Source organism: Thyridium curvatum (genome assembly GCF_004353045.1).
Source record: "Thyridium curvatum strain D216 chromosome Unknown NODE_94_length_151459_cov_88.394397, whole genome shotgun sequence".
Taxonomy (NCBI): domain Eukaryota; kingdom Fungi; phylum Ascomycota; class Sordariomycetes; order Thyridiales; family Thyridiaceae; genus Thyridium; species Thyridium curvatum.
Genome location: NW_022156849.1, coordinates 22,310 through 46,043, shown reverse-complemented (window position 1 = coordinate 46,043; position 23,734 = coordinate 22,310). Strand labels below are relative to the sequence as shown.

The window sequence follows — 23,734 nt, the reverse complement described above, 5'->3', positions numbered from 1 at the left end:
CGCGAGGCCGGGCGCCGACTACGAGTACGGCAAGCCGCTGAGGAGTCCCGGAAAGGGTGCGCTGGATGGGCTGTTCCCGCCGCTTCCCGTTGAGACGTGAAGCGGGGGTTGTGAACTAGACTAATGCATGTACTATAGGAGGCTTGTATGAGATTAGATGTACACCAAAATGAGAGAGAAACCCCGAGGGGTGTTGTATTTGTATTATCAGAATCATCACATAGAACCGGTTGAATACGTTGAATACCTGACTAAGTGCGTTGGCACGGGCGCTAACTGTAGCAGCATTTAGGTGTTGCAATGTCACCTGCAGGTACCCGCCGCCCAGTGAAAGTGTCAAATGGGGAGTTTGTAATCATTTTGACTAATTCATCTCAAGCAGTTCTCCCTTCCGCCATGACCAAGGTGACAAGCAACGGCATGCGCGGAAAATGAAGATCAATGAGAATACAGGTACGTCAATACAGCTTCGGGCTTCAGAAGCGCCCTGTTGAATCGCTTGGCGGCAGGAAATCTGCTCGCAAAGAAAATGTCGACTGACAGCCTGAAAACCAGCTGTTCGGTCCTCAAAGGTGCTCCTCGTGCCTTATGACCGCCGCCATGTCGTGAAGTATCACCAATGGATGGAGGACCCCGTAAGCAATTTATTTCAAAAGAAAACCCGCGTGTGCGTCTCTAATGAAATCCCGGGGTACAGGCAATCCAGGAAGCGACAGCTTCCGATCGGCTCACTCTCGAGGAAGAGTACGAGAACCAGGAGTCATGGCGGGCCTCGCATGACAAACTCACCTTCATTCTCTGCCAGCCGCTGGACAGCTCTAAAGTGGTCCATGTAGTCAAGGCAGATGTCGACGATGCTCCAGACCGCATGGTCGGCGACATCAACTTCTTCCTCTACCCCTGGGACGATGAGGAAGGGGGAGAGAGCGAGCAAGGAGGTGGCGCATCCGCCCAAGAGCCGAGCTACTACGTCGGTGAGGTTGACATTATGATCGCGGACCACAGCCACAGGGGCCAAGGCCTGGGGACGGCCGCGGTCATGACGTTCCTGCACTACATCTACAGGAACCTCAAGGGGATTCTGCGCGAGTACGCAGCCAGCCAGGACGGCGCCAAGAAGGACGAGGTGCACGCGCTCAAGCTGTTCATGGTCAAGATCAAGGCCAAGAATGAGTCGAGCATTGCGCTGTTCAAGCGCCTGGGCTTCGAGCAGCAGGGCGAGGTGAACTACTTTGGCGAGATCAAGATGGTCCTCGAGGACTACCATCCGCTCTTGACCAGACTCCCGGAAGGATATGGGGAACTGCCATACGAGAGGGCGGCGAACTGATTTGGTATATGAAGAGAGGATGTATGGTAATGTGCGTCTGGAAATGCAGACATGAGATGTATGATTCTATGAGTTCATCTACAAGCCCAGTAACATCTTTCATTAAGAGCCTCCGCTTGCAAGTCAGTTGTCCCATGATCTTTCACCCATCCTCGCCCATCCATCTACCAGATTGCTCATTATTATCCCCTATCCTGGACCGGAAGTCAATTCTTGTCATTAAAAACCAAAAGAAAAATCAAACCGAAACGCCAAACCTCTCCTGGTACTTGACCAGCAGCTCCTGGTTGATATTCGACCCCCCGCAGACGACCAGGACGACGTTCTTGCGCGCCCACTCCCCGTCCGTCAGCCCCTTGCCCAGGTACCGCCGCAGGTCCCCGTTGTACGCCGTCGCCACCGTGGCGCCGCACGCGGGCTCGACCAGGATCCGCGCGTCGTCGAGGAACCGCGACAGGCCGGCCACGGCGTCGGCGTCGCTCAGCACCGCGCTGACGACCTGCCCGCCGCCGTCGCGCGCGTACGCGTACGCCCGCTCGGCCACCCGCGTCGCGCCCAGCGACGTCGCGACCGACGTGATGCCCGGCAGCGTCACGAGCTCGCCCGCCCGCACGCTCGCGTTGAGGCTGTCGGCGCCGCGGGTCTCCATGGCCAGGACCCGCGGCCCGGACCCGGGCCCGGACCCGCGCGCGGCGAGCTCGGCCATGGTCCCGCCGTACACGCGCTCGATGCCCTGCGCCAGGCCCGCCAGCAGCCCGCCGCCGCCGACGCTGCACACCACGGCGTCCAGCGCGCCCGGCACGCCGCGCATCTGCTCCGCCAGCTCGTCGGCCAGCGACGACGCGCCGTCCCAGATGTCCGGGTGGTCAAAGGGCGGGACGTAGACGGCCGTGCAGCCGGCGGGCACGGCCGCGAGCAGCGCGCCGCGCAGGTGCGCGTCGGCCTGGGCCCAGTTGTCGCCCGTGACGACGACCTCGGCGCCCAGGTCGCGCAGGCGCTGGGCCATGAGCGGCGGCGTCGTGGTCGGCACGACGACGGTGGCCGGGCGCCCCACGGCGTTGGCGGCCGTGACGCAGGCCAGCCCGGCGTTGCCGCCGGACGAGCAGAAGAAGTGAACCTGCGTCGAGGCCGGGGCCGCCGCGGCGGCGCGGGAGACGAGGTTGCCTATGCCGCGGGACTTGAAGGAGCCCGAGGGCTGGAGGTTTTCTAGCTTGAGGAAGATGTTGCTGGAGAGTAGAGGGGTTGTGTGTTAGTGGTTCCGAAAGGTAGGGAAACGGAAAAGGTATTTGGAGACGAACCAGCCAGCTGCTTTAGACATGGGCGTCGAGTAGATGCATGGTGTCGAGATCCAAGGGCAGGGGTAGTCTTCCTTGAGCGAGCCCATGGTGGTCGATGAGCTGAGAAGCTCGGGGGGTATCAAAAAGGAGGGCTTGACGAGATGGCTGAGAATGAATAATAGGCTGTGAAGTGAGGACAAGCGCGGCAAGGCAACTGATAAGAGGGCCAAAGGACAGAGTAGCGAGTGAGAGCCAAGAGAATGTGTCCAGAAGCTCAGCCAGTGGGCATCCGGGGTATTTCAATGTCTCGAGGTCCTCTGCGGAGGTGTGTAGAAGATGATTCCAGAGTCGTCTTAGTTGGCCGATAAGAGACCACGGCGAGCGGAGGGCGGTTTCGCAGGGCCCGCCGACAATCCCGGGTCTCACAGGGCCTTTTGATAGACTGAAAAATCGGATTCCCGCCCTTCCTTTGACAGATGGTGTGGGGCTCTAGACTAAGAGAAGATGATGACGGCCGGCGTCAAACTATCACCACAATTCCTGTCACTGCTGATGTATTCAATTACCCTATAACTTCCCCATAATTACCCTATACTTACCCTATAGATAGCTCGCGTTTACCCTATAGAAATTCCCACTCCTCGCAGCCTCCATGACCTTCCGTTCTCGAGCATAGCTGGCCGACCACTTCTCGCTCGCCGTTGTCGCCCGCCGACGAGGCATGGGCCGGGACCTCGACGAGATTGGGCCGCGCGTAATGGCTCCCGACTACTCGTCGTCCAACGACCCTTGTGACACGATCACACCTTGTGACCCCTGGACAAAGATGGGTTCTAGAAGCGGGCGATTTCCAGACAAGAAGGTGTCTAGAGGAAGACAGGCCCGGGTCGCTCTCCGGCTCCTGTTTTAGACCGATAGTAAACGTGTATTTCCCTGAGAGATGGTGGTGGAGAGCCGTCCCCCAGCATCATGTTCCTCAACACGCTCCCCACTTACACCCAAAAACAGCAACGCAAGCCAGTCCTGCGGTACCTATACCCCGAGCCCTGCGTGCAGACGTTCAGGCTCCAGACAAGAAGATATGAAGCTAACAAAACAAGCGGAGAACGCCGCCGGCGCCGGCACCAGCACCCGTCAGGGACCTACCCCAGGACCAAGACTCTTGGCTCACTTACAAAACGATGTGCCAATCGGGGCGTGTGATCAGATCACACTCACGGGCAATGACCTCCGTTTGGCGATAATGCTGTCTCTCGTCAACTTCATGTCACAAATACAACAGATACTGCGGCAAGGGGTCCGTAGCGCGAGCTCGCCATGCCAAATAGGATATTATGGTTCTTCGACGCGCGGAGCTCAGGTTCAGGTTGTGGATATTTGTACCAGGTCCGTGGAACAAGCGAAATTCAGTTGAAAAGTCACTTGAGCATGCCATGCAGTCTATGTTGAAAGATCATTTTAGTGAGAGCATGTCTCCTGCTTCCTGGTCGCAGGGACCGCTGAGGATAGGTTGTATTCGAAGTATCAGGCTCCTTCAGAAGCAACCATACATGGTCGCACCGTGAGTGTCCTGAATTTTGTCAAAGAATGGTAAAGAGTTTGATACAGACGTATGTTGAATCGCCTGTTGAACAAGATTGCCCACAGAAGGCAACATCCTAGTAACAAGGGAAAGAGATCAAAAGTCCCGTAAAAATGTACCCTGTTGGCAGGGCGCTCGTTGAGGAGACACCCTCTCGACACAAGAACCCGGCCGGGTAGCAACAGAACTCACAACACCCAAACCAACCCAAAACCGCCCGCCCCTTAAACCTTGGACCACCGCAAGAGGATAGCAGCCGCGATAACGGGCAGCACGCTCACGAGCTCGCCCAGGCCCGCAAACTCGGGCGGGATCCTCGCCTTGACGAACGCGCCCGCCCCGAGCAGCACGGCAAACAGGTTGTAGACGAAGCTCCAGCCAAAGTTGAAGGCGACCCGGCGCATGGCCCTGCGGCTCACGCGGATCGCCGACGCGACGCCGCCCAGGTCGGGCCGCATGAGCACGACGTCGGCCGCCGACTGCGCGATGTCGGTGCCCCCCTCGTTCATGTGGATGCCGACGGTGGCCTGCGCGAGCGCCGCGGCGTCGTTGGTGCCGTCGCCGCAGAAGATGACGACTGGCGGGCCTCCACCCTTTGATCTGGGGTTGCGGCGCTGCGCGAGCAAGCCTTCGATATACTCCTTTTTGTCGCCCGGTGTGCACCGCGAACGGATGTTGACCTCTGGTATATTAAGCTGTGCGGCGACCGAACAGACCGCCCCGTGATCGTCGCCAGAGATGATATGGACTGAGATGCCGGAGGAAGATAAGAAGTCGACTGTAGAGGCAGCATCGGGTCTGATAGAGTCCTCCAGGCCTAAAATCGCCGCCGGCGCACCGTCAATGGCGAAGCAGAAAGCTGTGCGGCCGTTTGAGAGCACCGACTGAACGGCCGCGTTGGACTCCATGGACAACCAACGACAGTTCCCAGCTTGAAGCAGAGATCCGCTTGGCGACTTGCCCTGGACACCTTTGCCGACAAGAGTCTTTTGTCCCGAACAAGCCGCAGCTGCAACCCCCTGCGACCTGAGGTGGGACGCCACGGCAACCGAAACGGGATGTTTGATGTCTGCGGTCAGTCCCAGTAACAGCGCTTTGGTGTTGTCAATATCATCACCGATGTACACCTCAGTAGCCATGGCAAGTTTCCCCTCTGTCAGCGTTCCCGTCTTATCGAAGACGACGTGCGCGGTGTCCTGCGCCACCTGGATCGCCTCCGCAGACTTGAACACGACGCCCCTCTCAGCAGCCACGCCGCTTGCGATCACAATGACCATGGGCACCGCAAGACCTATAGCGCAGGGGCAGGAGACGATCAGCACGGTGATGGCGTAGGTGATAGCCTGGATCGTGGCTTCGGCGCCAGATTGCTTGCGCACCGCGACTCCGACAGCGATCCAGATGACAAACGTGAGGATGGCCAGGACAACCACGACCGGTACAAAGTACGAAGCAACTCTGTCGGCGATGTCCTGTATCTGGGGCTTGGAGAGCTTGGCCTCGTCGACCATGGTCGCGATGGTGCTGATCGTATTGTCTCCTGGGACGCGAGTCAAGCGGACCACGAGCGCCCCTGAGCCGTTCACCGAGCCCGCGATCACTGGCGATTTGGGTTGCTTGACGACGGGGACGGACTCGCCCGTGATCATCGACTCGTCAATCTCGGACGACCCCGAGAGCACAGTCCCGTCAGTCGGGACTCTCGCCTCGGGCGCCACCTTGAACACGTCTCCGTACTGCAAGAGCCGCGCATCGATCTCCTTGTCGCCAGTGTCGGTTACAATGACAGCCTTCCCAGTCTGGAGGGACTGGATCGAGATAGACTCTACCGCCTTCTGGCGAGCCAAAGCGCTGACCCATCTCCCCACCATGATCAGAGTGACAAGCAGAGTGCTCGTCTCGAAGAATTCGCCGGAAGATAGAGGGCGTCCCGAGACCAAGTAACCAAAGGAGACGACGGAGAAGATGTATGCCGCGCTGGTGCTGAGAACAATGAGCAAGTCCATCTCAACCACGCGCGAGAAGATGAGTCCCTTGAGTGCTTTGGGATAGAAAGGTCCACCGATCGCGAACTGCACAATGGTGGCTAAGGCCAGAGAGGCTGACCCGTACGCAATCTCGTGCTCAGGAAGGGGAGCCCACGCCATGACCAGGACTGGGATCGTGAGGATCGCCGAGACAAGCGTCATGTACCCAAGGTTACGGACGTGCTTGCTGCCGGCTTGAAGAGTCGGGTCAGGGCGAGGCGGTGCGAGATTGGCCGGGCCACCTTCCCAACCACCTTCGAGGAGATCCCTCGCGCCGACGACTTTCGAATCGAACGAGATGTTGACCGTCTCGCCGTCGACAAGTCTCATATCCGTAACGCCCAGCGGCCACGGTAGCTGCACAAAGCCAGCAGCATCGGCCCATGGGGCTATGATCTCGATGCTGGAGCCCTTATTGGTGATCCTCTCGAATTTGAACTCCGTGGTCCTTTCGAGATGCTTCACGACGTCGGCAGCAGGCATCTCTCCCGTGAGGTCGAACTCGGCCCGGGAAAGGACCAGGCTGACCTTGACCTGCTGAACAGCGGGAAGCATGCCGAGTGTTCTCTTGAGCTTGGTCTCGCACCCTGTGCATGTCATTCCCGAGATGCTGAGAATAACATGGTCCTTGCCAGCGCTCGCTCCCCCTTTCTCCAGATCTCTAATCTGGGTACTTGTCGTCTTTGTAGATGAGTCTGCGACAACCCCGGGAGGCTCCTGTTGAGGCACATCGCAGCAAGAATCGGTACAGGCACGATCATCTGTCTTCTTGTCTACAGAGCGGCGCGCTCGCGGCCGAGCTTTGCCGCACTCAGAGTCAGCGCAGCCAGTGGCGGCGCATGTAGCCTTCTGTACTGAGCTGCGCGAGCTCCGAGAGGAGCGAGGACGGCTATTACGAACCGGCCGTTCCTGGGGCAGACAGCAAGACTCTTGCCCCAGCGCTATAAGCGCACGGCAGATGCACCCCAGAGCCTCGAGCTTGGATGCATAGGTCTGGCGTGTCTTGCGAGAGTGATCAGCGCAGGGCTTGCCGCCCTTGCTACCAGTGCATGAGCTATCGCCGTCGCCTGTTTCGTAGAACAGATAACATTAGCAAAAGCGAACAGACTGCGAGAAATGAAATACTTGACAGTAACAAAAAGAAAGATACAAAAGGGGCAGACTTACTGCATTCTCGCAGAGCAATACGGTCCAGACAAGTGGTATCGCAGCACGGGGTCGTCTTTCCCTTGCAGCAGCTAGGCCGGGGATCAGCCTCCAGAGCTTTCTCCTCGGACGAGCCACAGCACTCGTCCTTGCAACTCAGGTTCTCCGACTTTGCGTCATCCTGAGACGAGCAGCACTGGTCTTGGCATCCCTTCTTAGGGTCCACAGCAGCCGGCTTCCCCTGCTCACAACAGCCGGCCGAGATGCCGCAGCCGCTGGTGGGCGGAGGAGCCACCGCATCGGCGCGACAACCCTCGCCGCTTTCTTCGTCACAGCACTTCTTCTCACACCTGGCAATCTTCGCTTCGGTAGGTGGCGGCGTGCAGCACCCATCCTTGCACGGTGCAGTGACTTGGGAGACGGCACCGGCACCGGCCTGGCTCTTGTTGGTGGTGCAGCACCCGTCGTCGGTGGACTGGGAAGTGCCAGGCTTGCAGCAATCACCGCGCTCGCCATCACCGCAGCAAGCGTCGACCGCATCGTCCTGAGGCTCATCCGTGGCGCTGACAGCCGCCTTCTTCTCGGAGGCGGTCGGCGGCGGTCCGCAGCAGCTGCCACGGTCACCGTCTCCAGCGTCCGAAGTCGCAGCGGCCGGTGGAGGCACGCTCGGCTCCGGGACGGCAGCAGCAGGCGCCGCGGGCGGGCCGCAACAGCCAGATCCGCAAGCCATGATTGCTAAAATGCGATGTGATCTCTTGGGTCAAGCCAATTGAATGATTGAAGTTTGGAGAGAGGTGAGTTTCAGTTGGCGTGGGAGCGCGGGAAGTTGTGACAACATGCACGTTCAACGAGTGCCAAGACATGTGCTGGGGTCCAGTGTACAACCCCATCAAACCAATGCAACACAATGCAACATCATGTCTGAGAGTACAGTACCACGACATCGTTGATGTGACAAGTAACCTCTTCAGAGCAATATCAGCCCTAGCTCAAATCATTTCGCTATTCTTCATGTTCTAGTACAAGTTGATTTTCTTTCACATTAGCCGTGGTATCGTGAGCCAGACCTTTTACATCGCTATGCCATTCCTGTATCGCCGCCCGTATAAGTCCCGTTTTCCAGGTTCATGAGTCCTTTGCTGAGCTGCTCTTCATACATCTTTCTGCGCTCAGTCAATCGCGATCTTGAGCCGCGTGACATCCAGGGTCTCCGTGTCTATCAGCACCAGCTCCCTCTTCTCCGAGAACGATGGTACGGCGACTAGTCGCACGTTTTGACCTTCGGGGCCCGAGATGATCTTCGTAGCAAACTCTGGCTGGCCCCCGACAAAGTACAGATGCGGGCAGGAAGTCAGAACGAACGGATCATCGTCTTGGAATGGATAACTCCCTGCGCAAGAGTTAGAATCGATATGCTTTCCTTTGCGTTCACAGGGCGCGCACTTACACAATGTATCCGGCGCCGTCGGCGCGCAACAGCGCCACCTGCACATCGCCTCCATCATGCCCAGACGGTCGTCGCTGTCCACATACTTGAACAGGTCATCCAGATTTTGGCCGCTTGTGCCCAATACCCTCCAGCCTTCCACCTCTCCGTCCCAGGGATTCGTGACCGCGTCAAACCATCCCGGCTCCTTGGCGCCTGGCACCGCTGCGAACGACCTAGCCTTGGGGAACATGGCCGTATGGATAGGTTGCTGCGGAAAGCTGGCATTTGCAGGGTCCGTGGCTCCCGGTAGAAGCGTCACGGGGATCGTGGGGAGAATCTCCGACAGGAACTCGTCGAACAGCTGCGAGGGAATGGCGTTGTACGTGCTGGCGTCGTAGCCATACTTTTTGTGCTGCTTCTTTTCCGCATGGGCCTCCTCGTCGTCGCGAGGTGCCCGGTCGGCTGATATTGAGTTTCCGGCAATGATCAAACGGTTGATTTGCGCCAGCTCCTTCTGCGTGGCGGGATCGAGCGCCTCGCCAAGTAGATACTCCAGGAGCAGATTCAGCTCCATTGCATATGATGTGTCGGAGCCCGAGAAGTTGAGACCAGACACAATGGCGATTTTGGTGCCAGAGCTCCGTTGCGGGTCGCGGTCCGTCATCTCCACGTCTTCGCTCTTCGCCTTTTCCTTCTTGACTGCTTTCGTGCCATTGGTGGCGGATTTCTTGGTCAACTGCCAACGTTCTGGCTGTGGTGGCAGATCCGGGAACTTGATGTCGATGACCTCAAAATCTCCTTGCGCGTTCTCCGTGCCTACCACAGCGATAATGCAGCCGGTCACCAGAAGCACGGATTTGAGCACGTCACCAACGAGCCTGATCCGACCTGATTCGTCCTCCAACATGATGGCATCGCAGTCGTCCTCAGACCAGTACTTTTGGACAAAGTTTGGAGCAGAGATCCATCGCTGAGTCCACCTGTCAGTCTCATTGCGCAAAGTCATCAGGGGTTGCATCAGATCATCAGATCTATCCACTTACGTCCTTGGAGACATCATCCAAGATGCTCGGCTTCAGCGGCATATCCATATATACCGTACCCGCCACCCAGCACAGCTCACCCTGCCTCACATCGAGCACCCTCTCCACCTTCGTCGCCTGGTGTTTGGCGATGACTACATCGTCAAAGGCCGCCGCAGCTACTTCCTCGACAGCAGGCTTGATTTTGGTGAGCCGGAGAAAGTACATGTCTCCGTACTGCTGCTGGTACTGCCTGTCCTTCTCCAGCTTGAACGTAGTCAGAGGCTTGTAGCTTGACTGCTCCCGCTCGGTGACATGGGCAGCCGCATCACCCCTGTGAGAGGTGAGTAAAAGGGTTCTTTCACGCGAAAAGAGACCAAGTAAAATACCAAATCACTTACGAAGGACCTTGCAGCAGACTGCCCGCCACATCGGACAATGAGACCATCTCGAACGCCTTTTCACAGCGAAATGTGAGTTGTTGTACTGGTGAGCATCGACTTGGCACCGTGAATCTTTGGTGACGACGCGATAAAGTACAGTGCACGCGATTTGGCGCGTTAATTGAAAAGCTGTGGCTGCAATTCGATAAGCCCCCTATCAGCTGGTTTGTGATTCGCTAGCGCCACGAATGCGGGGTAAGGCTGTACAAGGCTGGACCCTTGCACTGGCTGGCTCTAAAAAAAAGTTTCGAGCTATGCTACAACTTTTTGGTCGATCTCTGCAATCCGACCAGCTTCGCAACCAGCACAATCAATTGGTCTGTTGCCAGCGCAAAAAAAAAAAGAAAATGGCCACAGCAACAGAGATCCAAGCCGCCCTGGAGCCCGAGGCGGCCCAGGTCAAGGTTGTCTTTACCACTACCGACGAAGACATCCAACTCCCCGAGTCCAAGAGGCAGCTTCTCGTCCCTGCAGGTGAGTTCTCCCATCCCAAATGCCTATTCTATCTCATGCACGACAAACAGCGTTTCCTAACTATTGCAACCCCCAAGACATCCGAAGATATGGCCTCTCGCGCATCCTCAACTCCGAGTCCATGCTCGACACCCCGACCGCCATCCCCTTCGACTTCCTCGTCAACGGCACCTTCCTCCGGACCACCCTCGAGGACTACCTCAAGGAGAACGGCCTCTCCTTCGAGTCCCAGGTCACGCTGCAGTACGTCCGGAGCCTGATACCGCCCGTCTACGAGGCGAGCTTCGAGCACGACGACTGGGTCAGCGCCGTGGACGTGCTCTCGGCGACTTCTGCGGCGGGGCGGTGGTCGGGCGACGGCTTCGCCCAGGGCCAGGACCGCATCCTCTCGGCCTCCTACGACGGCCTCTTGAGGGTGTGGAACGGGTCCGGCCAGGCCATCGCCACGTCCCCGGCGGGCAGCCTCGGCGGCCACACGGCAGGCATCAAGGCGGCCAAGTTCCTCTCGGCCTCGCAGATCGCCTCCGCGGGCATGGACAGGACGGTCCGGGTCTGGAAGTACAGCGAGAGCGACGACCACTTCAGCGGCGCCCTGAAGCCGACGCTGGAGCTCTACGGTCACAAGGGCAGCATCGAGTCGCTCGACGTGGATGGCAAGGCGAAGCGCGTCCTGACTGCGTCTGCGGACGGATCAATTGGTCTCTGGTCAACATCAAAGGCCTCGGCACCCGACGCTCCAGCAGAGCTGCTCCCCGCGACCCACGCGACAAAGCGCAGAAAGTTGACCTCGTCCGTCAGCGTGCCCCAGAAGGGCGCACTGTCCCTGATGCCCGTCCACAACGCCCCCGCCAACGCTGCCATCTTCGACCCGCGAGACAGGACCGTTGGCTACTCAGTCTCGCATGACCACACCCTCCGCACCCTCGATCTGACGACCGGCGCCGTGGTCAGCACTCTCACACTATCCAACCCTCTCCTCTCTCTATGCGCCCTCCCAGGTATCTCCACGCCGCTCCTGGCAGCAGGCACATCAGCGCGCAACGTCACTCTGGTCGATCCGCGTGCCTCCGCCACTACTACGTCGGTCATGACGCTGAGAGGACACCTGAACAAGGTCGTGAGCCTGGCTGCGTCGCCCGACAGCAACTACGCGCTGGTTTCGGGCTCTCACGACGGCACCGTGCGGATCTGGGATCTCCGCAGCGTCCGGCCCACGAGCAAGGACGAAGGCGCGGGCAGCGTGAGCGAGGCTGTCTATGTTATCGACAGGGAGAGCAGGGAAGGCAAGAAGAGAGCCCTGGCTGGAGAAGGCTGCAAGGTATTTGGTGTTGCTTGGGATAAGTCCTGGGGTATCGTGAGCGGTGGTGAGGACAAGAGGGTGCAAATTAACAGGGGTCGTGATATCATTGCGTCATCCTGAGGTGTTTTATCTTGATCAAAAAAGCGTTCCGTCTTTTCAAATAGAATAGAAATTCTGATACCCAAATCACTGCGTCCACACAGGGACAGTTCAATGCATTATTATCGTGATAGTCATTAAGAGACGAGCGGTCAACGAGTTCAGCATCCTTCATCATCATGCTGTAGTATTCGGTGCAACTGCCGTAGCAGCACGGTAGCCGCACGCTTTTGCGAGCATCTTGTATCTCATGTCGAGGATCTGCGCTGGTAGAAGCGCCAGAACCTCGTTACACAGGCGGTCCCTGTTGTAAGGCAGCTTTTCCATCTTGATGGTCTCCAGGATGTAGCTGACGACGGTATTCGTCTGGAGCGGCGGCTCGCGCAACAGCTTTGCGATAGCAACGGGGTCGAGATCAGCGTTGCTGTGCCAGATGTGATAGGTCCGGAGCGCGGACGGGGCTGCGCGGATCTTTGGGTGCGACGACCGATATTGAGTGAGCCAGGCCTCGGCAGCCAGATACCTCTCGTCCTTTGGCTTCTTCGAGGCTGGTGTAGACGGTTTCTTTGGGGCCGCGGGTTTTGGCGTCGCGGGTGCTTCGTCTGCTTCTACCTCGATCTCTATGCTGTCTGTTGCCGATGCGACAAAGTCAGGCGACAGAGTTGCTGCGGTCTTGTCGTCATCCACCTCCTCCTCGACCTCTTCAGCAGCTTCGTCGGCTGCTGGCAAAGTGACGCCCTCTGCGAACCGTATGGGGAGGCCCAGTTCGGCGGGATACGGGCGCGGAGGCACCGGATCCAGCTCCTCGCGCTGCTTCTCCAGAATCGCGTAGAGCTGGACGGCCGCATAGGCATCCGAGGCCGCGTAGATGATCTGGTCGAGGTTGAGAGCTCGAGACCAGTCGCTCGCCCGGACATCTTGACCTTTGAACATGGGCAGCCGAAGAAGGTCCTGCACCTGCCTCGCCAGCGCAACAAGCCTCTTGTTGATAAGCTGGACCTCGCCAGTCTTGTGGTACTTGACCTGCTTGTAGAGGTGGCTCAGCTCGAACTGGCCCATCGTCTGGACCCCAAGATACGTCCTCAAACGGGTGCAGTCGCTCCTGATGGCAACGCCCACCTTGAGGATATCGGGGTCTTCCATGATCTTCCTGAAGGAAGGAGCCACCAGGTCGGTGGTCTTCTGCGGGTACAATGAGACGTGGAACAAGGCAATGCGACTTGCGCTCGCCAGCTGCACGAGGGAGCAGTTCTTTCGTTCGCCAGAGGACTTCGAGGCCGAGGGAAGCCACTCTAGATCGAAGCCAATGACTTTCTCCTTGAGAAAATATTGGCACACCCGCTCTGTCGTCGCGATGCTCTTGCAGTAGTGAACCTTGACTTTTGAGCCGACAGCCCCGTCCTCCTCTTCCGGCCCCCTGTAGAGCGTGTACGACCAGAAGGAGTTGGGCGACCCGGGTTCCGCCAGCCTCGCGGCGCGGAAGATATCCTCGGGTATGTTGTAGTCAAGGTCGGTGACGGGAGGGTCGCCAGGGTCATTGTCCTCGTCCTCCTCGGGCTCTTCCTTGGCGCTCGCCTCGGTTTGCGCCTTCCCGTCCGACGCCGGCTCGCCGTCGCCTCCTGCGGAGGGTGGAGGAGCCGCCGCCACGGCAACGATCTTAGCGCTGCTCACCACAGCTGTGACTGCTGCGTCAGCCGGTTGCGACTCGGCCGGGCCCGCGGCTGTGCTGTGCAAGAACCGAGCTACGTCCAATTCTGGGTAAAGGGGCTGCCGGCCAGCGGCGGGAGACGTAAAAGAGATGCCATGTTGGAAATGCCACAGCTTCCATTTAGAAACCAGGCTGCCTTTTCCGTGGTCCATTCTATGTGGCGAGCGTATGTGCCTAGCATGGACGTAAATGGTCAGAGGTTCTGGTTATAGAACAATGAAACTGAGCATCTTGTAATACGGAGGACCTCTTACAATCGGCGGGGCGGTATACAATGCTGGCGCGGCTTTAAATAAGGCTTCATTTGCCTTGCGGTAGTCCAGAACTCGCAGCCATGCCGCCCAGCTGTCATAATGCGAGGCGGCAGCAAGTTGGAGGCGGCGGTCGCGGTGACAGGCCCAGGCAGACGCGACAAGGATGCTCGACTCGAGCGGACCTGGGAAATATCGAGTGATGGCAGGGTGGGGCTGGGTAGTAAGAGCGGCGTGGGAGGTATCGATGTCACGATATGCGATTATCGATGTGCCACGAACGCGCAGTCACATGGCGATAAGCGGCAATCGCTTCCACTGCGCTCACCTAGCCACAGGGCCCCACACACCTCAAGAGCCAGGGAAGCTTTGAGAGCAGAATGAGACTCGCTGGATCGATCATCCATATATCTTGAAAACAGTGTCGCCTGTGCCCATTCCGAGCTTTGGACCTCATTACCTGTTCACTTCAGGGACACAGCAGCTACGTTACCAGCAGTAAACCCCACTGACGAACCGCCATGGCCTCTTCACAACTTCTTCCATTGGGTGAGCATGCCCCGCCGCCTAGACACAAACACGACGATATCCATGACTAACAAGCCACTGTAGAACTCATCGACAAGTGCGTCGGATCGAGGATATGGGTCATCATGAAGGGAGACAAAGGTACTGTATCTATTCATTGAGGGTATGATCATGAAACAGCCCAGCTGACGCCGAATTTCTTCCTCTTCACCAGAGTTTAGTGGCACCCTCGTCGGGTTCGATGACTACGTCAGTGAGTACTACCGTCCCCATCACCTATTCGCAAGGCAGAGGGATGCTGACAAACACTGCAGACATGATTCTCGAGGATGTTACAGAGTTGTAAGTCTTGACTGGTACGGATTTTGCCGGCTCCAGTAGCTGACTCGGATTGCCCAGTGACTACTCTGGCAACCACACAAAACTCGCCAAGATCTTGCTCAACGGCAACAACGTTTGCATGGTTCGTCATTATCCCAAATTTCCCTTTCCTGTAGCGCATCACTGACGCATCACTAGCTCATTCCTGGCGGCGAAGGGCCGGTTCAGTCATGATACTGAAGGGAAAAGATAGGGAACGCGAGGGAGTGGCCGTTCAAGCAGGCTTATCTGCAAGCCAGTCTAGGTGCAGAGCAAGTACTATTTTTGACAGCAGGTACCGCGGAGGCGGCGACGGTGAGGTGCAAGCCTGGACAAGCCGTACTCGTTGAATATCGCTCGTGAGAAGCGCCAGAGTCACGCTTTGAATCCTGCGAGACTAGTCTAGAATGATTCTGAGATTCAGTACCACATCTCGCATGCAAGGACTAGACTTTGTTGATGATGGCATGTAAGCCTTATCGGCCCCTCAATTGAAAAGAATCAAAATACTCTGCATAGAGCAAATGCCGTGCCCAGAGGTCGAATCGACCACCAATGCAAATGAACCAGTATACGCCGACCCTTCCAGAACGCCTCGTGATACCTTGACGGATCCAGCTTTTATCCATGCGCAAATGGAAAGAGACTACTTTTATGTTTTCCCCTTTCTTGAATGCAACAAGATAAAGCACGGTTCGTGGCAGAAAAAGAAGACATATTAGATGCCGCCGTTGGCACCTTGCTGCTGCTCTCCGGCCGCAACCATGCGGCGCAGCTCGTGCTCGCGAGTGAACTCGCGTCCGAGGTGGCCAAATGAAGAGATCAGATCCTTACACGCATCGACAAGTGCCTCCTTAGGGGTAATCGTGCCGTCAGTCTGGATCCGGATGAAGACCTCAGGCACATTAGGGTGAGCGACTTTATTTAATCCATATTAGTGAAGAACAGCAAGCCGGCGGGCAGCAGAGCCATGTTACCTTTATAACCGGCCATCAGAATGTGGCGGGACTGCTTGAGGTACTCGGTGATGAGGTTGCCCAGGGTGTGATCCTCCTTCTTGAAGAGAAAATCGGAGGTGTTGGACATAGCTATACGATGGTCTTGGTAAGATAATGTACTACGAGAGATGTAGAAGGCCTGCCCTGGTGACTTACCCGTAAACGGCGTCTCCGTGATCTTCTTCTCGCCCTCCCCGAGGAGGAAGAGCTCGAAACTGTGATCAGATAGTCAGCATAATCTGCCAACAGCAATATTTTAAAGCACGTAGGGGGGCCCGAGACTCTTGGAGGTTGTTGTGGCGGAAGTTGACCGACATCTTGAGCTGGGCGGTACGACGATGCTGTGTTGGGAGGGTTGTAGGGAGGGTTGTAGGGTATGTGGTGGTTAGGAGAGCTGCGGAAACAGCTTCTTGCCACAGGTGATGGGCTTTGAAGTGAGGGGAAGATGAGGAGGTGATGATGCTTAAAGAACTCCTTGAGGCTCTCTTGAAGAAAGGTCCAAGGCAAAGTTGGAATGAGTGGCCTGGCCGGTGACAAACAAGCCCAATGCAATCAATCTGTGAAATTGCATTTGACTGTTTCTGGACTCAGATGCACACTGTCTGGCAATGCCAAACAAACTCATTTCTGAGCAATGCAAGAGCGTCCGTCACAGACACCTCCTGCCTCTCGAGCAGCCGCCCGCTTCATGGCCCATCTGCCATCCAGCAACTTTGCCATCCGGCAACACCATCCACCGCCTCTCCAAAGCCAGCCCGGACAATCCCAGGGGGCAGGCAGAAGGATGCATGTCCTCATGCACAAGCCGAGTAACGTCAACAAGAACACGAGGGTAAGAGATGGCAACTTACCGATCGGGCGCGTTCATCTTGCCGACAAAGAAACAAAGAGAAGACGAGGCGAAAAAGGCTGCAGCAACCCGTTGAAAAGAAGTAGATAGCCGATAAAGAGGGCTCTCCAGCTATAGCAAACAGCAAGCAGCGTTGTTGCGATAGAGTCCAAGGCTGCGTGGTTCCCAAGGCGAGGCTGTTGATAGATGTGTGGGATGTTGGACGCAGAAAGAATGAACTCAGATGCGTAGAATGAAAGATCTGTGATGAGGCTGAATAGACAGCGCCTTTTAGGTGCCTTTGGTACTACCCTACGTTGGTGGGTGGCGCCTCCATGGTGAAAGATCCACTATTACATGTTGTAAAGTGCTCGCGGTACCACCGAGTCGCCAACAAAGGAACTGTCTAAGCCTTGATAATTTACTAAATTTGCCACAATCTGCACAGCTAACTCTGGTAATTAAGAGCTGGGAATCACTACCTTCTCTTGCGTCACTAGTATGCATGAGGGACATCAGATGAAATCCAATAACTATGCTTGATGCTGATGTAGTGCATGGCGTAGAAAAGCCTCATGCTAGTATGTCAATCTACTCTATCTATCGCTTACAGCCCAAAGAAACTATGCAACCACTCCGGAAAACAATGGCTATGTGTAAGCAAACAATCTTGGACATGAGAAACGACTTCGTAATGTATACAATGATATAGATGTTGGGGTCTCCTTCTCCACGTTTAGAAAACCGAGGACTTTTGTCCGTCGCAGTAGCCGGGAGAACTGGGTTGGTCGGAGGCGGCCCAGCTCATCACAGTCAAGCTGGTCGTATAAGCCATGGCGACGAGGCCGAAGCAGCAAAGAGCGATGTCTGAGATCTTCCACAGACGGCTCCTTGCGATCGCCTTGTAGTGTAGCATCGGCTAAGGGAACAGTCAGTTTGAGTCGCATGATAGAAGAGCACAACGGAGGATGACTCACTGGGTAAATGTAGACCAAGGGGATGCAAGCAAAGTTGCCCACAAGAGCTACAAACTTGTCAAGCTCGTCTGCACCACCCCAAGCAATGGCAGCGCAGCCGACAACCGTGAGGAAACGGAAGAGGTTCTTCTGCCATTTGATGTAAGGGTTGTACTTTCCACTCCTTGTGAAGAGGCCATTCTCCATAATCCTAATCGCTGGGAAGATCTGCAAGGGAGTCGAAAGGAGAATGGCAAGCGAGTAGAGGAACTGTACACCGTTGACCATCTTGTTGTCCTGAGGAAGGTTCAGCAGCACAACGGTCTTGGTCGAGGAACCATACGCTGCGTACGACACCGCGCCCATGACGGTGAATATGGTCGTGATGATGACCATGACGACAAACATCACCTTGGGGAACTTCTCGGGGTTCTTCATCGACTCTTGGACGGGAATGATCAGCCCGATACCTTCAAAGGTAAATATGGCCGTTCCGATGAACAGGGTCCAGTTGTCCTGGTTGAAAAGAGTGATGTCTGCGAAGCCACGGGTGTTAAGGGTCAAAATATCGAAATAGAAGAGGTAAGCCAGCCCGACCACGATGAACGCATCTGCGACTAGCGCAGTAAATGCGAGTTTGTTGATGTCGCGCAACAAGGAGAAGGGCAGGAAGACGACCATCTGCATCATGATGAGATACTTGATGGGAATCAGAGTCTTGCAATCGGAGACCGCCAGGATGAAGGCCTGAAGGTTTTCGGAGGTGAAGACGATGTAGGCGGCCACGAAACCTATTTGACTGACAACGATGGAGAAGAGGATGAGGAATCGAAGCCATTTTCCGTAGAGGATCCCACCAATATCTCCGAAAGAACCAACAATCTTGAGCCGTGTAGTCACAAGGAGGACGAAGCAATAGTAGCTGAGGGCAGCAACGCCAAGAAGGACGAGAACGCCAAACAGCATGCCACCGTTCAAGAAGGCTCGCGGCAGGAAGAGTACACCCGTTCCGACGAAAGACTTCAACAGCACAGCGGCAGCCCCCATAGGGCTTGCATTGCCGCTACCGCCGCGGTGCTTTCTCCTCCTCTTTCGCCTCGACGGTGTGAGGAGAGCGCTATCCTCCATTGGCTCCCGGTCCGACTCGGAGCCCTCCTCGCTGCCAAAGTAATCCTCGCCCTCTTCTCCTGAGGAGAAGTACTCGCCCGGCCTCAGCACCTCGTCATCCTCCTCCAGTTCCTCACCGGCGAAATGTCCGTACACGGAGAGGAACTCCAAGAAACTGGAGGTGAAGAGTGGTTGTTGCTGGTTCGTAAGGCCAAACCCATCACCGAATTCGTCGGGGTCATTGTTACCCGAAGGGCTGCCAGCCGCGCGTCGAAGGAAATTTCGCCGAAAACCTCCAGGCACCTTAATTGTGCTAATATCCAAGACCTCGTTCTCAGGCTCCGGCCGAGAGATGCTAAAGCTCTTGCTGCGCTGCATTTTGTTGGTGGCCTCCTCGGTCCACTTGTAGATTGGGCGCGTAATATCACCACCTTGGAGTCTCAGACTGGAGAACTCGCCATCGTTCAACCCCGTCTCCGTGTTCTCGGCGGGATCTTTACCCCGTGCACTACTGCTTTGGTTCCTCATCTCCGAGTCCTCGGAGACATGAGATGCGTCCGACGGTTGTACGAGATGCCTCTTCACAATTTCGGGGTCTTCAAACGCCCCTATCCCAGTATCTCGTTGCCCGAGACGGCGTCTCGCATCGAAAGAGCCATAGTTTGTCGGTGTTCCAGACCGGGCGCCCAAATTGGTGGCTGAAGCTGCTGGTGACGCTGCTCTGACCGGGGGAGTTCCGTAGCGCGGCGGTGACGTCCCTATCGAGTTGGACAGAGCGGCCGCCAAAGCGGACACGCCAGGACCTGATGCGGCTGAAGCCGGGCCCGCCAAGGGAGCAAGGCTTGCCGTGTCATCGCCAACGACGCTTCTTGACCTGGATTGGCTACCCGGCGGCGTCCCAAACTGCTGGTAGGGCACAGGCGAAGCCAGTCGAGCCGTGGCATCTGCGCGGGGAAGAGAGCTGCCGTAAGATCTTGCTTGGTAAGAGCCGATGGGCGATGCAGAGGGGCGCTCTAAGGGACGTGACTGGGAGGGAGATTCCCGCCCAGAGGTCGACATTGTGTCGGTGTGAAGGTTGCGGTCCTTCAAATGCTATGATAGAGCGGTCGACTTGGTCGTCAATGGCATTCGTAATGACTGTCGGGTTCGCTTATCGTAAAGTCGGTTGTGACGCAGGCTCCAATTTGTTGGCAGTGACCGAGCTGGCGGCTTGGGCGGTGGCGGTTTCGCGTCCGCAAAAGAGATGTGTGCTAGAGTATGGATACAAACGATGTTTGCAATGAGTATTGACTGACAAAAGGAATACGATGCCGTGCAATTGAGCCTGGAGCTGGGACGCAGCGCGGTGTGTTGTGACGTGGAATGGTGAAGCAAATGGGTACTAGAGCTAGAGATAAGGCCCTTCCGCCTGGTTGGACCCGTGATGACCACACGCAGCGCACAGAGCGGGCACGAGCTGCCTGTGCTCGGGACAGCTGACAGCCGAATCGGGCAACTGGCGAAGCGAGCCCCCACTGAGGACTTGCAAGCCTAGCGCCTCGGCTCTCAAGGGCTTTGTCCTTTAGCGCCCAGGTCGCTGCAGTTTTACTGGTGCACCGCCCAAAACCGCCCCGTTTACCAGCTCGTAGCGCTTGAAGACCCCTGGGAGATTCAAGGATCTTGCCGTGGGCACCCCGCATTGTGTCATTCCGATATGATGTTTTGGGGATGATCTCGCAGCAACAGGAAGGAGGATAAGAATGGATCAGTATCCCAGGCAGGCTTTAACAGGACGCCAGTGACGGCACTCGTTTCCGTCTCCGTGTCACAGAATGCAGTGCCACCTTATGATGACTGCGGGGTGCTGGATAAGCTCTCGTCTACAACTCCATGCTGCTCAGGGAATCATCCAGAAGAGAGTGTCACATGTCAAGCTATGAGCGAGAGTGCTACGTTTGGATAGCTCACCGCGGCCATGTGCAGCAAGGAATGTGTGGTGTGACATGCTGACAGCCGCACCTGTTGAGTCCCCCAAATGCATTCCATCATTGGTGGTTGCTCACGTCACTAGGTCCAGACTCTAGCTTCCCTTGATCTGCGAAAAGCCAACCAGGAGCAAGACAGAAGACATCTCGAGATACACAACGCTTCCATTTCAGAGCGTAGGCATAAAAATCAGGGATGTCTCCGGAGGCTCAAAGTCATGGGGGATGCCTAGATACATAAGTATGTATGAGAGCAGGTGGAAACCTTTGACATGACACGGAGTGTTGTTTTCACTGTAAATTAATTTCACATATTTTACTTAACTACGTTCAATGAAAGAATCTTTAGAGAAATAGAGCATCACTTCTATCATGTTTACCAACTACCTGCGTATGCGTACAAGACTCTCAAGCTCTCATTTCCACGCCCTCTTTCTTGCCTCCATGCCAGCTCCACCAGCAAGCACAGCCATAACAACCGGCTGCTCATTGAAAAACATGACACTGGACCCGATACAAACAACAAGCACAGCTTCACACTGCGAAGGTAGGTCATTTCTGTAGCACAATCACGAAAGCATCGATTCAGTGAGTCATCGTGATTCACATTGTTGCGAGCCTCGCCAAGGAAGGATGCATGTTGAGTCGAAGGACACATATATAATAGAGAAACAACCCCCTGGGGCCTTGCATGTAGGAATTACAAGAAATGGCTCATAACATGGTTCTTGCCCCCTGTATCGCAGCGAGTCAAAAGGGTCGAGGATAGTCGGGCGTCAAAGAACCCTGGGACCTAGTGATAGCCACCTCGTGGCCACAAGCCATGAACAAAGAAAACCACAGTCGAGTGCGAGTCACGGCTACTAGGACAAAGAACTGCCACGCGATAGTAGAAGTTGATACATCATACATCATCATCAAGGACATGTTCATACTACCAAACTCTTGACCAAACCCTTGTGCAAAAACAGAAAGCCGAGAGAGCTTCACCCCCCCCTGAATCCATACAAAAACCAGGACCGTTTCCTCACCCACGCTCATCTACAATGAAACCCCCCGATCCCAATAACAGCGGCGCGAGCCCGACCTCGAAGGGCCAGAGACTTAGCCAGAAACTGCGTGATCTCCGGCGCATCATGCCCATCCATCACCAACACCATGGTGGCAGGGACGGCAAGTCGGCCATCGAGCGGGCGGACCTCGATAACTTTGAGATTATCCATACTCCTGACCGCCCCGTGCGTCCTATCCTGCCAGAGAACATCCCCTCCGACGAAGAGTGCCGCTATCTCCTCTTAGCCATGCATGAAGAAGAGGAGGAGAAGAGACGCCGCCGCCGAGCGGCCGAGGAGAGCGAGGCTCGACGACTAGATTCGCCTCGACTCCGGCAGCCGCTGTCGCCGATGCCCGCTGAGCGTCGAGCTGCAGACGTCGAACCGGTAGGCCTTTCATCTCCGATGGCATCGCCTCCTGTCTGGAAAGGCAAGGAGGTCAAGCCTTATCAGACGCCGAGCCTCGACGGCAACTTTGAGAATCCAAGACCGGCACCCTCGCCGCACCGACACGGCGATACACCCCGCCGGCCTCAGACGCCGTTGTTTCCTCTATCACCTCGACCTCGCGCCAGACATGTCAGCCCGGCGACGGAGAAGCGAGCCGACGCGAATCTTGCCCCTCCGGTCCGGGCTCCGCTTTTCTCGCCCGGGCCCCCGACACAACCATCGGCCCCGCCCACGCCACGGCGGAGATTCGAGTCCGCCGCTACCGGTGAGAGAGCGGCCTATCCGCAGCGTGTCCCTCGACCGGCGGTAAGCCGCCGGCCTACACAGAATCCCTACACCGCTCCCTTGGGAATATACGCAGGAGCAGCTGCTGCCAGGCCTAGACCTTATTCGCCCGCGGTAACGAGCCGTCGAAACGCCACCACCAGTCCCACGCACGTCGCGCAGCAGATGCGGCTCATCTCCCCGTCCGCCTCGCCGAGAGAGATATCCCTCCGCAACACCGAGCCACACGATATCTCCACCGCGCCTGACAGACAAGTCGGCGATGACGGCTACAGCAGTTCCCTAGACAGTGACGACGACGACGACGACGACGACATCACCCCGACCGCCAGTACCATGGGCATGGCCACTCCCAAGTCCACCCCCACGCACGCCTCAAGGATACAGCTCCAACGGGGCGCGAGCATGGAATCAGCCATGGCCTACATTAGGCGGCGCATGGACCACGAAGAAGGAAGCCCCGGGCAGATGTCGCCCGCCATGGCACAGCAGCAAATCCACCCGGCCCTCCAGGCCAATAGCCACATCGTGCGCATCGGCGAGATCGACCATCCGCGCTCCCAAGTAGTCCGCGCCGCAGACCAGGGGAGCGAGGGAAAACACCAGTCATCGTACGTCGGCAACGACGGCTCCTGGGAAGACGACCTGCTCGAGTACTACTGCGACAATGCCAACTTTACCTCATCTTACTCCTACTCCTCCTCCGCCGGCGCCGCGAGCTCGGCCCATCGCCCCATACCCATCCTCGAGCAGCGCGCTCAAGAGACAAGCGGCGCTAGCCCTGAAGAAGTGACGTTCGACCTTAGGAAGTTGATCCGCGACAGCCTGCGAGGCATATCGGAGGAGTGGGACGAAGCGATGGTGGAGATGGCGGAGAAGGGGCACCAAGAGCATGAAGTGACGCCCACGTCACCGGTCCTCAGTCGGCTTCCCAAGGCTCTCTGATCGTCCTCCTGTCTCGACATCCATCTTCAGCTCCCAGGAATGGCTGAGACAGTGGAGACCGCAAAGGTCTCACAGCGTGGATATCAGCTCCCCGCAGCTCGCGAAGGGGATCTGTCGGCCCTCGTGGTACCTAGACAAATAGGTAATACACAGCATGGCGGAGCAGTTTGTC

The 23,734-nt window shown here is 56.7% G+C and overlaps 8 protein-coding genes across 8 annotated transcripts; 3 read left to right on the top strand and 5 right to left on the bottom strand.

The window, feature by feature from the left end:
* Positions 1-4,413: 4,413 nt before the first annotated feature.
* On the bottom strand, positions 4,414-8,092 carry E0L32_010932 (uncharacterized protein; the record flags this gene model as incomplete). The annotated part of the gene is made up of 2 exons (XM_031133604.1): positions 4,414-7,283; positions 7,384-8,092. 2 exons carry the CDS (start codon positions 8,090-8,092, stop codon positions 4,414-4,416), a joined length of 3,579 nt encoding a protein of 1,192 aa, XP_030988842.1.
* A 439-nt stretch (positions 8,093-8,531) lies between these two features.
* E0L32_010931 (uncharacterized protein) lies at positions 8,532-10,261 on the bottom strand (the record flags this gene model as incomplete). The annotated part of the gene is made up of 4 exons (XM_031133603.1): positions 8,532-8,752; positions 8,810-9,761; positions 9,835-10,147; positions 10,215-10,261. 4 exons carry the CDS (start codon positions 10,259-10,261, stop codon positions 8,532-8,534), a joined length of 1,533 nt encoding a protein of 510 aa, XP_030988841.1.
* Positions 10,262-10,603: 342 nt separating this feature from the next.
* Positions 10,604-12,150, top strand: E0L32_010930 (uncharacterized protein; the record flags this gene model as incomplete). Its single annotated transcript, XM_031133602.1, has 2 exons — positions 10,604-10,730; positions 10,781-12,150. The coding sequence occupies 2 exons, from the start codon at positions 10,604-10,606 to the stop codon at positions 12,148-12,150; spliced, it is 1,497 nt and encodes a 498-aa protein (XP_030988840.1).
* Positions 12,151-12,306: 156 nt separating this feature from the next.
* E0L32_010929 (uncharacterized protein) lies at positions 12,307-13,989 on the bottom strand (the record flags this gene model as incomplete). Its single annotated transcript, XM_031133601.1, has 1 exon — positions 12,307-13,989. The coding sequence occupies one exon, from the start codon at positions 13,987-13,989 to the stop codon at positions 12,307-12,309; it is 1,683 nt and encodes a 560-aa protein (XP_030988839.1).
* Positions 13,990-14,609: 620 nt separating this feature from the next.
* Positions 14,610-15,171, top strand: E0L32_010928 (uncharacterized protein; the record flags this gene model as incomplete). The annotated part of the gene is made up of 6 exons (XM_031133600.1): positions 14,610-14,637; positions 14,701-14,757; positions 14,831-14,869; positions 14,931-14,958; positions 15,016-15,079; positions 15,136-15,171. The coding sequence occupies 6 exons, from the start codon at positions 14,610-14,612 to the stop codon at positions 15,169-15,171; spliced, it is 252 nt and encodes an 83-aa protein (XP_030988838.1).
* Positions 15,172-15,694: 523 nt separating this feature from the next.
* Positions 15,695-17,140, bottom strand: E0L32_010927 (uncharacterized protein; the record flags this gene model as incomplete). The annotated part of the gene is made up of 5 exons (XM_031133599.1): positions 15,695-15,894; positions 15,954-16,064; positions 16,131-16,189; positions 16,826-16,935; positions 17,120-17,140. 5 exons carry the CDS (start codon positions 17,138-17,140, stop codon positions 15,695-15,697), a joined length of 501 nt encoding a protein of 166 aa, XP_030988837.1.
* A 399-nt stretch (positions 17,141-17,539) lies between these two features.
* Positions 17,540-19,925, bottom strand: E0L32_010926 (uncharacterized protein; the record flags this gene model as incomplete). The annotated part of the gene is made up of 2 exons (XM_031133598.1): positions 17,540-17,722; positions 17,781-19,925. 2 exons carry the CDS (start codon positions 19,923-19,925, stop codon positions 17,540-17,542), a joined length of 2,328 nt encoding a protein of 775 aa, XP_030988836.1.
* A 1,951-nt stretch (positions 19,926-21,876) lies between these two features.
* E0L32_010925 (uncharacterized protein) lies at positions 21,877-23,562 on the top strand (the record flags this gene model as incomplete). Its single annotated transcript, XM_031133597.1, has 1 exon — positions 21,877-23,562. The coding sequence occupies one exon, from the start codon at positions 21,877-21,879 to the stop codon at positions 23,560-23,562; it is 1,686 nt and encodes a 561-aa protein (XP_030988835.1).
* Positions 23,563-23,734: the final 172 nt, after the last annotated feature.